This window comes from Durio zibethinus, chromosome 22 (assembly GCF_047325235.1).
Source record: "Durio zibethinus cultivar Kanyao isolate XHJ-2024 chromosome 22, ASM4732523v1, whole genome shotgun sequence".
In the NCBI taxonomy this organism is placed as follows: Eukaryota; Viridiplantae; Streptophyta; class Magnoliopsida; order Malvales; family Malvaceae; genus Durio; species Durio zibethinus.
The window spans coordinates 5,567,079-5,581,339 of record NC_143183.1 but is presented as its reverse complement, the minus strand read 5'-3'; the positions used below and the strand labels follow the sequence as shown (position 1 = coordinate 5,581,339).

Here is a 14,261-nt window from a genome sequence, read left to right as displayed (position 1 = left end):
GTTTTTTGTCAAACAGCTGTAAGATCTGTGAAAGATTAAAACAATATGAGAATCAAGAAAATCTTTTGTATATCTCTCATAGGTTTTAATCCATTGAATCCAAATGGGAATGGGTCTGAACCAGGTGAAAAAAAACTTGAGATGTTGTTGACTGAGGTCTAACTGGTATTTGGTAGGGTTAATGGTTGACTACTGAAAAAGGTGAAGAAAGGTTTTGAGCTTTGGGAATGGAAATTCTATAGCAATATAGTGAAGGTGACAAATGTACCACATAAAACAAACTGTTTCTTTCGAGAAATAAAGTGGTTCAGGGAATTTAAAGAGATGGATGAAAGGATAGTCAGGGTGTATATCAAGAGATTGAATTGAGGTATCTCTAAACTTTTTGAGTGTTTTAGACTAGTATTTGAGTAAGAGGTGTGAGGTTTTTTGGTCAAAGGTTTGAGTGGTAAGAAGTCTCGATAACTCTAGAAGAAGATTTTTCATTAGAAAGTTAACAAATTCATCAGGTAAATCAAATTCATCATCAAGGTGAGGTTTCTGAGAAGAAGGGAAAAAAGGGTTTGTTGAGGATGAGGCTTGTGAAGAAAAAGGTGTTGGGTTTATCATGAAAATGATTGAAATAATCTGTAAGGTGTTTGAAGGAAGGTTTGAATGAGGTCTTGTGAGCATGTCTAGAATGAGGTTATCTTTGCCTTTTATATATGCGGTGGTGAAAGAGTACTATGAGAACCACTATGATAACTTGAGTAACTGTGCATTTGATATTTTTTTTTTTTGAAATTAAACATATGATCAAAGGCTGACATATCTAATTCCACAAGAAAGTGATATCTAATGAGGTGAAATTCAAATCTTTGGATTCCATACTTTACAACTAAAATCTCTTTTAGTGTAAAGTGATAATAAAGTTTCGAATCTTTGAATTTTTCGCACTTGTAACCATAGATTTGTTTGTTTCTATCTTTTTTTTCTAAAAGAATTACTGACCAAAACTGTTCACTAGCATCTGTTTGTAATATTTTTTTTCCATCAAAAGGAATCTTTAAAGTGGGAAGTGACTTTACTTTTATCTTCAAGGCTTGTACTGCATTTGTCTAGATCTGAGACCACGTGGATGGTTCTTTCTTGAGCATTTATCTGAGAGGATGAGTTAACTGTGCAAGATCTGGGAGAAATTCACTCATGTAATTGACTATGTCGAGAAATTGCTGGATTTACTTTTTTGAAAAATTTTCATCAGAAAAATCTACAAGTGATTGAGCAATGTGAGGTTGAGCTATGTACTGACCATCTTGTAGATGCATACCTAAGAAATCAATTTTTGTAGTATCAATGATCATCTTTTTTTTTAAAAGTATTATCCCATACTGTTGAACAATGTGCTAAAACTTATCCAATAACTACGTATGAAATGTGTTATCTGGAGAGAACAGTAAGATATCATCAATGTAAATCAAGGCATTATCAAGAATTGAAGTAAATATCTTGGTCATGGCTTTCTGGAACAATGAAGAAGTAACTTTTAATCCAAAAGGCATTACTGTCCACTAAAAATGGTGTTGAGGAATACAAAACGTCATTTTGTATCTGTTCTATGGATGTATACCTAGTTGCCAAAATCCTGCTTTGATGTCAAACTTTGAAAAGACTTTTGCATTTGCTAAATTTATAAACAAAGTTTTTCTGTTTGGAAGAGAGAACTTATCATCTGCAAGAAAAATGTTTAGAGGCTTATAATTAATTATCAATCTTAATTTTTCACGAATTTGTTCTGAACGTTTGTTGACATAAAACGCTTCACATGCCTATAAAGAGGAGGTTGGTTCAATTAATCCTTGAGCCTGGACAAGGGAGCATTCTTGGATTACTTGCTTGAAATGATCCGGGTTCATGCCTGAATGACTAGCTTTTGTAGGAATGGTATTTTTATCTCTTTTGAAAAATGAAAAATTCAAGGTTTTTCCAAAGTGGGTGGTTATATTTCTGGAGGAAATCTGAATGATTTTCTGAATAAGAAAAATGAATGAACTTATGTCTGAATTCTTGAAAAACATCTGGTTGAATGGTTAGGGTGAAGAGATTGGGAAGATTTTTTCAAGGTCTAAAATAACTTTCAAACTTGATACCTTTTCCACTAAGCTTTAAACCTGGTATACTGGTAATGATATCAAAACCAATAACAAGGTCTTTTTGTGGAAGTGGAGATCCTAAAATCTTTTGAGTTATTTAACAACCTGGGATGATTTGAAGGGTAACAGGGTTGCTGATAAAGTCTATAAAAAATACATTCTCATCAGCAGTTTTGAAAAAAGGTTTTTAATTTTGTCCAAAGGTTTTGGGTAAGACAAGGGGGTTTGCTATGGTTTGGGCTGCACTAGTGTAAAAAAAAGTTGTGACTGTTATAGGAGGGGAATGTTTATAAGGAAAGATCTGAACTGGAACTAAGGGTAATTTTGAAGGTTGAAGAGTTTGGATTTTTTAGAGTTCTTAGACTGACATATACTCATAACATTGATCTTCTGTAAAGTCATCTTACTATTCTAAGTAGTTTGAATCTGCAAACTCATCATCATCAAACTGTTTGATCATAAACAAGGATCTTTCATTCTGCTCATCATCAAAGGAGAAAATTGATTCAAGATCATCATCTGAGAGATTGATACCTGAGATATTAGCAATGTCTTGGATCATCTTGACTGATTTTTTGTCTAACTTTGGGTAGTTTTTTGAAAAGTGTCCTGATTTTCCACAGAGAAAATATTTTAAACTTTTGATCTTTAGATCTTTTTTTTTTTGTAAATTTGAATCTGTGAAATCTTTTGGGCTTATCGGCATATCTGAAGAGCTTCTTATGTCTGGGTCTGGAGAAAATTAGAGATTTGAAAGGTCTAAATCTTCTAAAATACTTCTTCTTCTTCTTGTTGCTACAAAAACATGTGAGATCTTTGAAAGAATATTTGATTTGAAGTCCTGAAAAAGAGTAAGAACATGGCTTTTCTAACTTTTTAGAGTTTTGCATCAAGGTTTTGATGTATTTGTGCTCTTTGCAAATCTTATCAAGTGCTTTCAACATCATCTTGTAGATATCTCCAAGGGTAATAGATTTAACATCAAGAAATCTGAGGTTCAACTGAGTCTTTATTTGCTGTGCAAGTTTTTCTAGAATAGAATTGAAGAAAGCTTACTTTAAGTTAACATCATCGAATCCACCAAGTATGTAAAAATACTGAAAGAATTGTTGATAGTGTCTGTCAAGGTTTTTTGGATGGAGAGAACAACATTTTAGTTTGAAAAATTACTCTCTGATCTTTTCCAATCTGTAAGTTTTTTGTCCACAAAAGATTGCTGCAAATTGAGAGATAACTTCTGTGATTGTTAGGCATTGAAGAAACTGGAGTTGTCTATATTCACCAATGTTGTCCCAAAATTTTTTCAGAGTTTCAACTAGTCTGAAAACAAATCTGATCAATACTGTATTCATCATAACATTGGGATGAGAGTTTAATTCAACGAGTCCCCATGCTAAGAACTCTTGGAATCTTGAGGGCCATTTTGAAGGAGAAACATCATCAAGGGTAAAAACTGAGAACTTTGATGTTGAAGGAGGAACATGTGATTGTTGTAGAGAAGGGTATTGTTCAGCATCCATTGCATCAGGGTTATGAACTTTTGGAGTATCATCTGCTTCAACTGAGTCATCTGAATTGACAGTGTCCATGTGGGATTCAGTTTCAAAGGTAGAAGGAAAAATATCTTCAAGGGAGAATTGAGGGAGGTTATCTTGTGCCATCTGGTGAAGTATTTTTGGAAGAGTTTGTGTAGAAGAAATCATATGTTGTACAAGTTTTTGGGTTGGTTGTGGTGTAGGGTTTGGAGGTGTGGAACTTGAACTTGGTTTTGGTTTTGAAGGTTGAAAAAGTGGTTGTTCTACTACTCTTTTAAGTTTTGGATCAACTGGTTATTTTTCTCGAAATTTGTGAATCCATTTTTCAGTTGTACCAAAGAGAGGTTGTTCTGGTTGGTTTGAGATAAGAATGAAGTATTGTGTTGGTTGTAAGGATGTTGGAGTGGATGTTGTTGGAGGTTTATACTGAAAAGATGTGAAAAAAGGTTTTGGAGGTGAGGTTGGAGGATTGTATAGTTGAAATGGAGGAGGAGTATAGGCTTAGTAAGGAGTATCATGCATACCAGTGTGAAATGGTGTGAAGATGTTGTAACTAGAGGCTGCCTATTGTTGTTGTTTCTGACAAAACTTGTTTTAAAGATCTGCAAGTTGAATCTTTAGGCTCTTCATTTCTTTCTCTTGTTCAGTGAAAGCATAAGTAAATCCAGTATTAGTTTCAGCCATATATCTGAGTTCTTGATCAAGTGTGATTATCTTTGACTAAATTTTAAGAATAATATTTTGAAGATTGACAAGGTTCTGATCAAAATGTTGACTGACTTGGTCGAACTTGTGTTCAATTTTGTGCAGGTATGAATTCTGCTAGAGAAAATTTTTAATTTGCCAGTTTAAAACTGCTTCAGCACGAGAAACACTTTTTTGGTTCCCATATTCATCTCTATCAGTGGGAGTGAGGATTTTTGGAATGTGTTTGTACTGGTCTTTATGAAACTTTTGAAAATGAGGGAAATCTGAGCTTAGGTAGGTTGATTGCAACATGGAAATTTGTGGTAAAGGTTGGGTGAAATCTTAGGTGAAATCTTGGGTGGAATCTGGTTTTTGTGTGGGTTGATTTGAGTAGGTGTGAGAGTGTGGTTTTTCTTTCTTAGGATAGATGGCATAGTAGTCAAAGTTTCTTGAGGGTTCACCAAGGAAATCAACTTCAGGGTCTCTATTTTCATATCTTTCTTTGAGCTTTTACTGGGAAGACTTTTTCTTTTTTTACTTCACAGTCTTTCCAAATTATAATATGTCTCTTCATGATCCAACCTTGTTAGATGCTTTAAAAGTTTAAGTCCAGATTGTAGGCACATAAATGAAAGGCCTCTAGGCAACCCTTCACTACCAGATGGCATATAGAGTTCAAGATCATGCCATTAACTTGCCTCATTCACACTCTAGTGATGTTGTTTTTGTCAAAATGGAAGCAGCAGACAAAACTCCTAGACATGTTCATATTTCAAAGCAGATCTCAAATGAAGAACTTGCCACCCTTCTCCCAAAGATTTGGAAGCAAGATGAACCAATTGAACACTTTGATCCAACCTACAAGACAAATCAGGATGGTACTATCACAATTGAATTTGATCACAATAAAGGAAATGATGTTCCTCCTCCAACAATCTTTCTAACACAATTTATGATGCAAAGATGTCACGCTGATCTCCTTGATGTTCCAGTCACACACTGTCCGATGGAAATCCCGTGTATGCATATAGATCTCCACAAGGACATTGTTATTGGGACATAAATTGTCAATGCAAAGAATGCCAGATAGACGCATATAAAAGCTTCATGGATGATGATGATGATGATGATGATGATGATGATGTTCCAAAGAAGCAAAAGAAGAAAAAGTCTTCCTAGCAAAAGTTCAAAGAAAGATATGAAAATGGAGACCCTGAAATTGATCTCCTTGGTGAACCCTCAGGAAAGTTTGACTACTATGTCATCTATCCTAAGAAAGAAAAACCACACTCTCACACCTACTTAAATCAACCCACACAAAAATCAGATTCCACCCAAGATTCCACCCAATCTTTACCACAAATTTCCATGATGCAATCAACCTACCCAAGCTCAGATTTCCCTCTTTTTCAAGAATTTTATAAAACACATTCCAAAAATCCCCACTCCCACTGACAGAGATGAATATGGGAACCAAAAAATTGTTTCTCGTGCTGAAGCAGTTTTAAATTGGGAAACTAAAAATTTTCTCCAGCAGAATTCATACCTGCACAGAATTGAACACAAGTTAGATCAAGTCAGTCAACATTTTGATTAGAGCCTTGTCAATCTTCAAAATATTATTCTTGAAATTCAGTTAAGGATAATCACACTTGATCAAGAAAATCGAAGAAAAACAACAAGACTTCTCCTTTGTAATAAACCTTTCTTTATAAAATATATTTGGCTAAAAACCTTTCTTCTTTTTTGGTAATTCCATCTTCCTTTTTCCATAGTTAAATCTTTTAACTTCATGTATTTCTTCCAGCTATTCCATAGTTTGCAGTGATACAAGTTAAGTATGCTCTGTAGTTGCCATAATATTATGGATCCTTTGCATAAAAAATTCTTGTTAAACTGTTAAACAGATCGTTGATTCATTTCCCTCAGTCAAAGAAAAGTTATACTAACCCAAGATCATACTAATAGTAAGTTACTATAGTGAAAGACATATTTTCATAAAAGTCAGGCTCCCAGTTCGACGTTAAGCCAAAAGGCACCAGAGTCTTGAACACCAGCTAGAATACCTTGGTTATGTGTTTGATCTATGGAACGCTTATGGTTGGTATTATCTTGATAAGTTGGTCAATCTACACGCTGTTGAAATAGTTTCAAATAGTATTGTCAGGACTCTATCACCCGAAACTGAAGCTGTGTCAATTGCCAAAGCTTTGGCCGTACTACTTGCCGCTGTGTATAGAAATAATTTGATGGAGACGTTAGACCATGGTGCTGTTTTTTCAGTCAAATTTTGTCCAAACATGATTGAAAAAGACAGTAGGAAAGTGCAAAGATGCTTCATGTGGCTCTGCATGAGACTAACATGGCCTTAGACCAGTGGAACTAGTCAAAGCTTTTAATGTTTTTGATACTTTTCAAGTTTTGATTAATATGTCTGAACCAATAGAGAAATCATTGAAAAAATTGTCTATGAAGCTATCCGGAAGAGTTCCATGGAAGGGTCCATGGCAGTGCATAAATTGAAATAGAAACAAGTTTGATTTAGTAATAATGGTTATTGTCATTTTTTTATTAAAAAAAAACAGTAAACTAAGGATAGAAAAAATAATTGTAATTTGAATCTAAATCTATTAAATATCATCTCTTAAGAGTGATTGTTGAACCAATTGAATTATGCTTCGAATTCTACTTCCAGTCATTTTAACAAGGTAATTCTGTCCCAACATTCACTACCTTTTGTGATCTTTATTTTCTTGGCCAAATTTCCTATGTACAAATATCTAAGAATATACTATTCTTGTCATGATTCATTTCTTTGATCCATTAAATTTTGCTACATGATCTTAGCTATAGTCCTATCTTTTGGAAATCTTCTGCAACTTCTCTTTGTTTCTTCAAATTTCTTATTTAAAATAGAAATCAACTGAATAATTTAGTTGAGAAAAGTCCCTGCAACTCTGTATCCTACTAAGTTGAGGCCCTTGTGCAGAAATAACAAAACAAAGTTCAACTAGCCTTTGCAAATAAAGCATAAACCAATAAAAATGAGAAAACAGAATAAGGAAAACTGTCTCACATCTTGCTATTATTTTTTGTTGCCTTAATGAATCAACCCATTCAAACAACGTGCTAGAGAAATAACAAAGCAACCCTGCAGGATTTACTGTTAGTTGTTCTGCTTGGTTCTCTTTGACCAGCCAAATTCACCCAAACTACGTATCTACTGAAGTTTAGTTGACAAATTCTTTACTTATTTACCTTTGAAAAACAACGGATAAAAATGGCAGTGATCCAAGTGCACACGTCATGAATCCCATATTTGTAAGAGAAGGGGTTGGTGGATTTGAGCTTATGAATCATAGATTTTCCTCCACCTAATAAGCACGTTTTTTGGGTTGGAAATGTAGAACCTAATAAGCATGTCTTTTGGGTTGAAAACGTAAACCCTTGACAAGTGATATTAGAGTAGATTCAAATCTTAACTAATACTAATGTAGAGTTTAAAGTGAGAGATACCAGGGTTGAGATAGGCCAGAATCAAGGCGGATCCCTCTGCTCTATGGTTGAAAGAACCAGTGCAATGAAGATATTACACAATTGGGTGGGGGCGAATGTCGCAAATCTCTCATTGGTAAGAGAAGGGGTGGTCTTCGCTTATAAACCATGGATCTTCCTCCACCTAATAGGCATTTCTTTTAGGTTGGAAACGTGAACCCGTGAAACATACACAGATGCACTAGAATTGAAATGAACATAGTTAAAAAGGTTCAAATTCAATAGCCATAACTCATAAGCCAACACAAAATAAGAATCAGAAGATAGAATAAGATAATATAAATTGACTCACCTTGTTATCCTCTTCAAAGGTTTCTTCTCTAACCATGTTTAAATTAAACATGACTGTTACTGGCATCAACTTCTTAGAATTTCTCTTTTGCCATTGTACGTAAAAATTTCGCATTAATTTTCTTTTCTCCATAGTCAATACAATGCCCATCTTTAGAAAACCCTAGGTGCACAGAATTCTTTCTTCCTGATTGTAAATCTTCAATTCTTTGCCCATTTTTTCCTTTCCATAACTTAATGCTTACATAACTGGTTTCTATAATCCAGCAAATATTTCTGCAAATATGGACTGATGCATTTTGCTAAACAGTGTTCTCTATTTCTCTAAAGGTGAAAAAGAAGGCAAAAAGGTTGAGTGAAAGAAGTAAATTAGGATGAATGACAAAAAGATCCTTATCACAGAGCAAACTAACAATGTGTATAATCCAATATTATTAGATGGAGGATGAAAAAATACTCATTGTCAATGCAAAGCCAATAGCATACAATTACAGAATTCTCAAATATTTTCCATGACTTAAATGGCCTAAAACCTTACAATAGCAATAAATAACAGAAATCTGTGTTGTATGACAATTCAAGATGCAATATCCATAATTCAGATAGAGAAAAAGATGTTTAAGCTTTGAGTAGGTATTGATAACAATCATCTTAGAACAACATTTAACTTGTTCTGCACCTGTTCTCTCACGTTCCACTGCATTCACAATTATAAACATAATTTACCACATTGTCTTACCTAGAAAGAACACTTTAAAATAATAGTAACATCAATAAGAATAACAACAAAAATTAATGCAAGGCAATACCTGCAGCTCATTAATCTCCTCATCTGTGAGTGAACGCTCCATGGACCGGTATGCAATCCGATAACAATGACTTGTCATTCCTTTCTTGTTGGTAAAATTATCTATCAAACTCACCTGGTAGTGACAAAATGAATATTATCTATCAAAAAAGACCCTCGAGTGCTTCATATTATGATTGTTGAAAGATTTTAGGTGATAATCCTTGGTTTAATTAAAGCTAAACATGTAAAAAACTTCCAATCATGTAAAAATTTTGACTTGTTGATACAGTGCATAAGACCTTTATATAGAATTTAAAATAGGCTTAGTACACCGTTCACAAAACAACCGACTTTATTTCAGAAAAAGGGCCAACAACCGTTACAGTCTCAAGCCAAAGAAAATGGAAGCAATCCTTTAGAGTCCATATAGAGCCACTGAATCTAAAAACATAGATATGTAATCAGAAATTACTTACGTAAACTCCATGAAATAAATTATTTCAGTTTTGCTGTTTACAAAGAATGCAATAATGGAAGCCAATCAAACATACTAAGAGTCAATACCATTTCCATCATTTGGATAAACTGACAACACATACTCTATACAACATTCAGTTAGGCAAATTTACCATACAGATGAACCTGTTTATATCTTCAAAAGATATTTCTGGCAAAACAATTTAAATTGCATACCTCTTCAACAAGATCCCCAGCTACTCCTCTTACAACTTCACATAAATTGTTCTCAGTAAACGATTCATTGATCCAGAAACTCATGTCTTTATAACAGGGAGGATACTGCAAAGACAATTCAGGTGTCAAGTCATGGCTCTGTAATAGGTATTAAACAATAGAAAGAATATACTTTGGAAAGGGTTAAAAGAAAACATTGGCTTAATTTATACCTTTGAAAAGGTTTTAAACTTGACTCCCATTTGGCCTTCTGAAAACTGCATTCAAGTAGCTTAATCAGACAAAGGTGGAGATACTAAAATAACAAATCCAAGAACTTCAACATTCAAATCATGGAGCTATGTTTAGAAGCTACCTGTGAGGTAAATCGCTCATCAATTGACCAAAAAAGCCGAATATCCGGTATGTCAAATAAAACCATTGCTAGCCTCTCCAATCCAAGTCCGAAGGCCCAAGCAACACTGTTTAATCTACTATTACTTTTCAATATTTCCTGCTCCATCACTCCGCAACCCAAAACCTCCATCCATTTCTCCTGTCAATTGTTTTAGGTCTTTGGTAAGTTATAACCAGTGCTAAAGTCACATCCAATAATCATTGATTTAAAAAGATTGAGATCAAACGAAATTCAATAAAAGTAAAAGTGAGAGCTAACAACACAGAGTACAAACATGTAGTTAAGGTGTTAGAAACATCCAAATCTTGATATGATTACAACAATAAGCATAGTGTTGACCCTCCAAATTTTTTTATGTTGAACAATCATAAAAGAATTTTTTGACAAAAGGCCATGAGCAATGTAAAAAAGTAAGCAATAGAAAAGGAAAAAAATGAATCCAAATTCTTCAGACTGAATTGCTTGAGCTTAAAGAAAACACTAACACTATCCTATAAAAAGGGATAAAGAGAATACCTTAAAATAGATTTCAAGTTCATAAGAAGGATTGGTAAATGGGAAATAGGCATCGATCCAACGCATCTCCACAGCACCTGGAATGTTAACAGATTGAGGCTAATTGGCTTTCTCACACAGCAGTCCATAGAAAGTACATGATCAACCCAAGCTGAAACACTTCAATGACTACATAAAATTTTGGAAGTGATATGAACCTTATAGCAGTTAGTTAGACACTTCTGTCTATAAAGAATTTTACTATAGCACATAGGTCTGAGATATCTTACACATTGGTACATATTCTCCATGGTATCTCCAATGATTTCTTGTCACAAAAATTGCCACTCTTTGCAAAATCCAATAGTGCATTCATGATGTAAATAAAGATCTTAATTCAATATGGAAAATGATTTCTGAGTCCCTAATCTCATTGCGGCAGATATGCATACAATCCTTTGCAAAATTGTAATCTTTCATAAAAGTGTGGACTCTAGAATTACCAAATAAGTGACGAGCCAGGCCCTCTAGACTTTTCTTTAAATCCTCAGCTGCATATGACGTGGGATCCAAACAGGATGCCTCCCAATTGTCTGGAGTAAAAACACGAACACCTTCCATCTATATGGGAAAAAAAAGGAACTTCCTTTATGAACATGGCTATCTTACAACAAAAGTTACATGTCAAATCACAGCTGCTCATCATGTGGACCCACGAAGGACACCATTATAGGGCCCAACATATGGATTGCCCTGCTCGGTATAGCAGAGGATGCAAAATACCCATGTACTCAGAACAATTCCCAAAGGGAAAAGAATTTTGACAAGCTATCCAAAATTAAAGATATTTTCAACAGAATGAAACCTGATGAAACACAGGGTAATGCGTAGAATCTATTGAATCTCTGCGGTAAACATCGCCGGTTACAAGGAAATGAGTGTGTCCCCTTCTCAACAGCTCTGCTTGATGAGCACTTGTATGACACCTCAACACAGTTTGAGAGTCAACATAGTATGTATCATTATAGCTCCTGCTTACATGATCAGCAGGCACCAGGACATCATCAAAATTCTGCAAACAGAAGATTTACTGTCTTAAATAAATATAAATAAATATATTCTCAAAAACATTGTCCAAGGATCCAAATTTAATAAACTATTCAAAGATTTATTGTGTATAAAGCATAAGTAAGACAATGCAATTAACTCACCAAACGTATGACAAAAGGTTTGTTCATTTCAGAGGAGCACAAATAAAAAATGAGGCATAACTCTGCTTACTAATAATCCAATTCTGAAAACATTAAATTGAACAGACGTAGAGGCCCAGAATCCATCAAGAACTATTTTGAACAATTCTAATGAGTATATGAGCTTAGATAGGTTTGAAAATTTTCCTAAAATTTTTAACTTTCAATTTTAAGGAAATCAAAGTTGCATATAAGCATGCAAAATAGCACATTCACCATTCCAACACTACAGAATTGAATAACTCTATAACCAATACTGGATACATCTTTCAAAACTTAAGGGTAGACTATGACCCTTACCAGTTGGTCATATCACTGCAGGGCTCCAAAAACAGCTATGCATAAACGTAAAACCCTTTTAGATCAGAGAGATTGAATGATACTCAAAATCACATAGTAAATTTAAGAAGTTGACAAGAGAGCCCGTGTAGTGTTAAACAACAAAATGCTTTAATGGGCTACATGCAGGGAGAAAGAAATGTCTATAACCTCAATATTTGATCCAAAACTATTCTCTCCCTCTAACTCACTAACCCTCCCCCCCCCCCCCCCCCAGCCCACACACACACGCACACAAAGGTTCAAGCCTACACGGTAACATATGTAATCCATGAGTTAAAAACAAGCCTTCATGACCTACAAAAGTCCATACAGATACATATATATTTTCAATATTTCAGAGATCCTAGACCAAATATTCTAAAAAAGAGCATAAGATTGATTTTTCAAAAATATCTAAACTCAAAAAGTTGTTCCTGTCCATTCCAATAGTACTTGCCAATTCATAGGAACTTATGAAAGGAAAAGGAAATAAAGGGAGTAGAGGACCACATTTTACCTGTTTCACTGAAACAATTGGGCAGAGATCATCAAACTTATCAAACATGTTTGGGTAATTAGTATCGAAATACTCATATATCCCATTCTTCAGAATCCCAAGAGGGTGGTTGTTCCTTCTGTGGAGCTGCATTCCCAGCTTTGAAAAAATTGTGTCCGGAATGTTGTTTGTTGGGTCATCCCTCACCACATCTGCAAATCCCACCATCCAAACAATACTAAACCAATCTTAAATTATGAAAACACAGAAAGTCATTAATCAAATTTCACCAATAACAAGATTTCAAAGTATATACCATGCAGATATTCAAACCAAAAAATTCAACAATAGATTTCGAGTGCTGATAATTTGCTGACAAATTTCAATCAATTCACAGTACTCCAAGAACAATGTAATCCTCCTAGACTTACCATCTCATAAATATCTTCAATTCTAAAACATATCAAACATAAACACCATAAATTTAACTCCCTTACCGAATACAACTTGAACACACAAAAAGGGCATATTTTGAAAGCTCCAACACAGATTAAAACAAGGGAAAGTACCAATTAACCATAACAATTTACTGGTACTAGAGAAAGAAAATGCAATAATTGGAGATAGAATCGTCAGTTAAAATGCAAAATCAGCAAATACTGAAATGAACCAGATCAAGGAACAGTAAATATAAGCATTAAAAACAAAAACTAAGTTCATAAAAAGTAGCATTTTTTTTACCATCCTTAGCAATTTTGATTCCACAAAGCTCTACCACTGAGGAAGCCACTGGTTGTCTCCATTTTTTCTTAGTAGACAGAGAAGCAGCAGCAGAAGAAGAAAAGGGTAAACAAAAAGAGAAGCGTTTGAAGCAATTCATGTGGTGGAAAAGTGAGGTTTTAGAGAAGATAGATGAATGAGCACTTGAAACTACTGCCATAAAAGCCTTGGTTCTCTGCTTGAGATTAGAAAAGAAGGATAAGTCAGTTTGGGGGCCGTGTTTGATAGGGAGCTTATATTTGCACCCATAATTTGCTCATTACTCCTTTTTTTTTTCTTTTACAAAAAAAATATTCTTAAAGTAAAAGTTAACGACCCTTATTAAAATGACTTTTTAACCCTTCAACAGAAGATCGATTTTTTGAATTTACCGGATTTATACTTTTCAAAAATATAATAAAAATTTTTTTTTGATTCATAAGAGGGCAAATGTTCATACAAGGAAGGAGGGATAAAACAGGATTAAAATTCATGTTCATATATTTTTTTTAAAGTATTTTAATCACGAAATTAAGAGATGAAAGATAAAATAATAATAATAATAATAATAATAATAATAATAATAATAAATTTTTCACATATAAATTTTCGAAAATATAATAACCCAATGGACATGTAATTCCGTAAAAACAAAAATCCTATTGGATATACATTTTCGTATTGAATATTTTATGATATACAAATATTTTTTATAAATTAAATTGGAACATAGCTCCAACTATCTAAAATTTCTTAAATAGAACAGAAATTGGAAAATAGAAACTGCATGAATCGAATTTAAACAGAAATCCAACTCGAACAAAATTTAAAGAACTTAAAAGAGAATTGAATTTACACTG

At 33.9% G+C, this 14,261-nt stretch overlaps 1 protein-coding gene across 1 annotated transcript; it reads right to left on the bottom strand.

The window, feature by feature from the left end:
• Positions 1-8,617: 8,617 nt before the first annotated feature.
• Positions 8,618-13,669, bottom strand: LOC111307843 (phenylalanyl-tRNA synthetase class IIc family protein). The gene is made up of 10 exons (XM_022906130.2): positions 13,384-13,669; positions 12,664-12,854; positions 11,441-11,647; positions 11,079-11,196; positions 10,597-10,673; positions 10,039-10,218; positions 9,896-9,940; positions 9,684-9,788; positions 9,010-9,123; positions 8,618-8,897 (listed from the first exon to the last, which is right to left on the bottom strand). Exons 1-10 carry the CDS (start codon positions 13,580-13,582, stop codon positions 8,847-8,849), a joined length of 1,287 nt encoding a protein of 428 aa, XP_022761865.1. The 5' UTR covers positions 13,583-13,669; the 3' UTR covers positions 8,618-8,846.
• Between the last annotated feature and the right edge of the window lie 592 nt (positions 13,670-14,261).

Excerpts from the sequence above, each read along its gene's own strand:
- LOC111307843 (XM_022906130.2), bottom strand. The coding sequence starts at position 13,582 with ATGGCAGTAGTTTCAAGTGCTCATTCATCTATCTTCTCTAAAACCTCA. Across the intron at positions 9,789-9,895 it reads AGTTTAAAACCTTTTCAAAG|TATCCTCCCTGTTATAAAGA; the intron begins GTATAAATTAAG and ends TTGTCTTTGCAG. Across the intron at positions 9,124-9,683 it reads CTGGGGATCTTGTTGAAGAG|GTGAGTTTGATAGATAATTT; the intron begins GTATGCAATTTA and ends TGTCACTACCAG.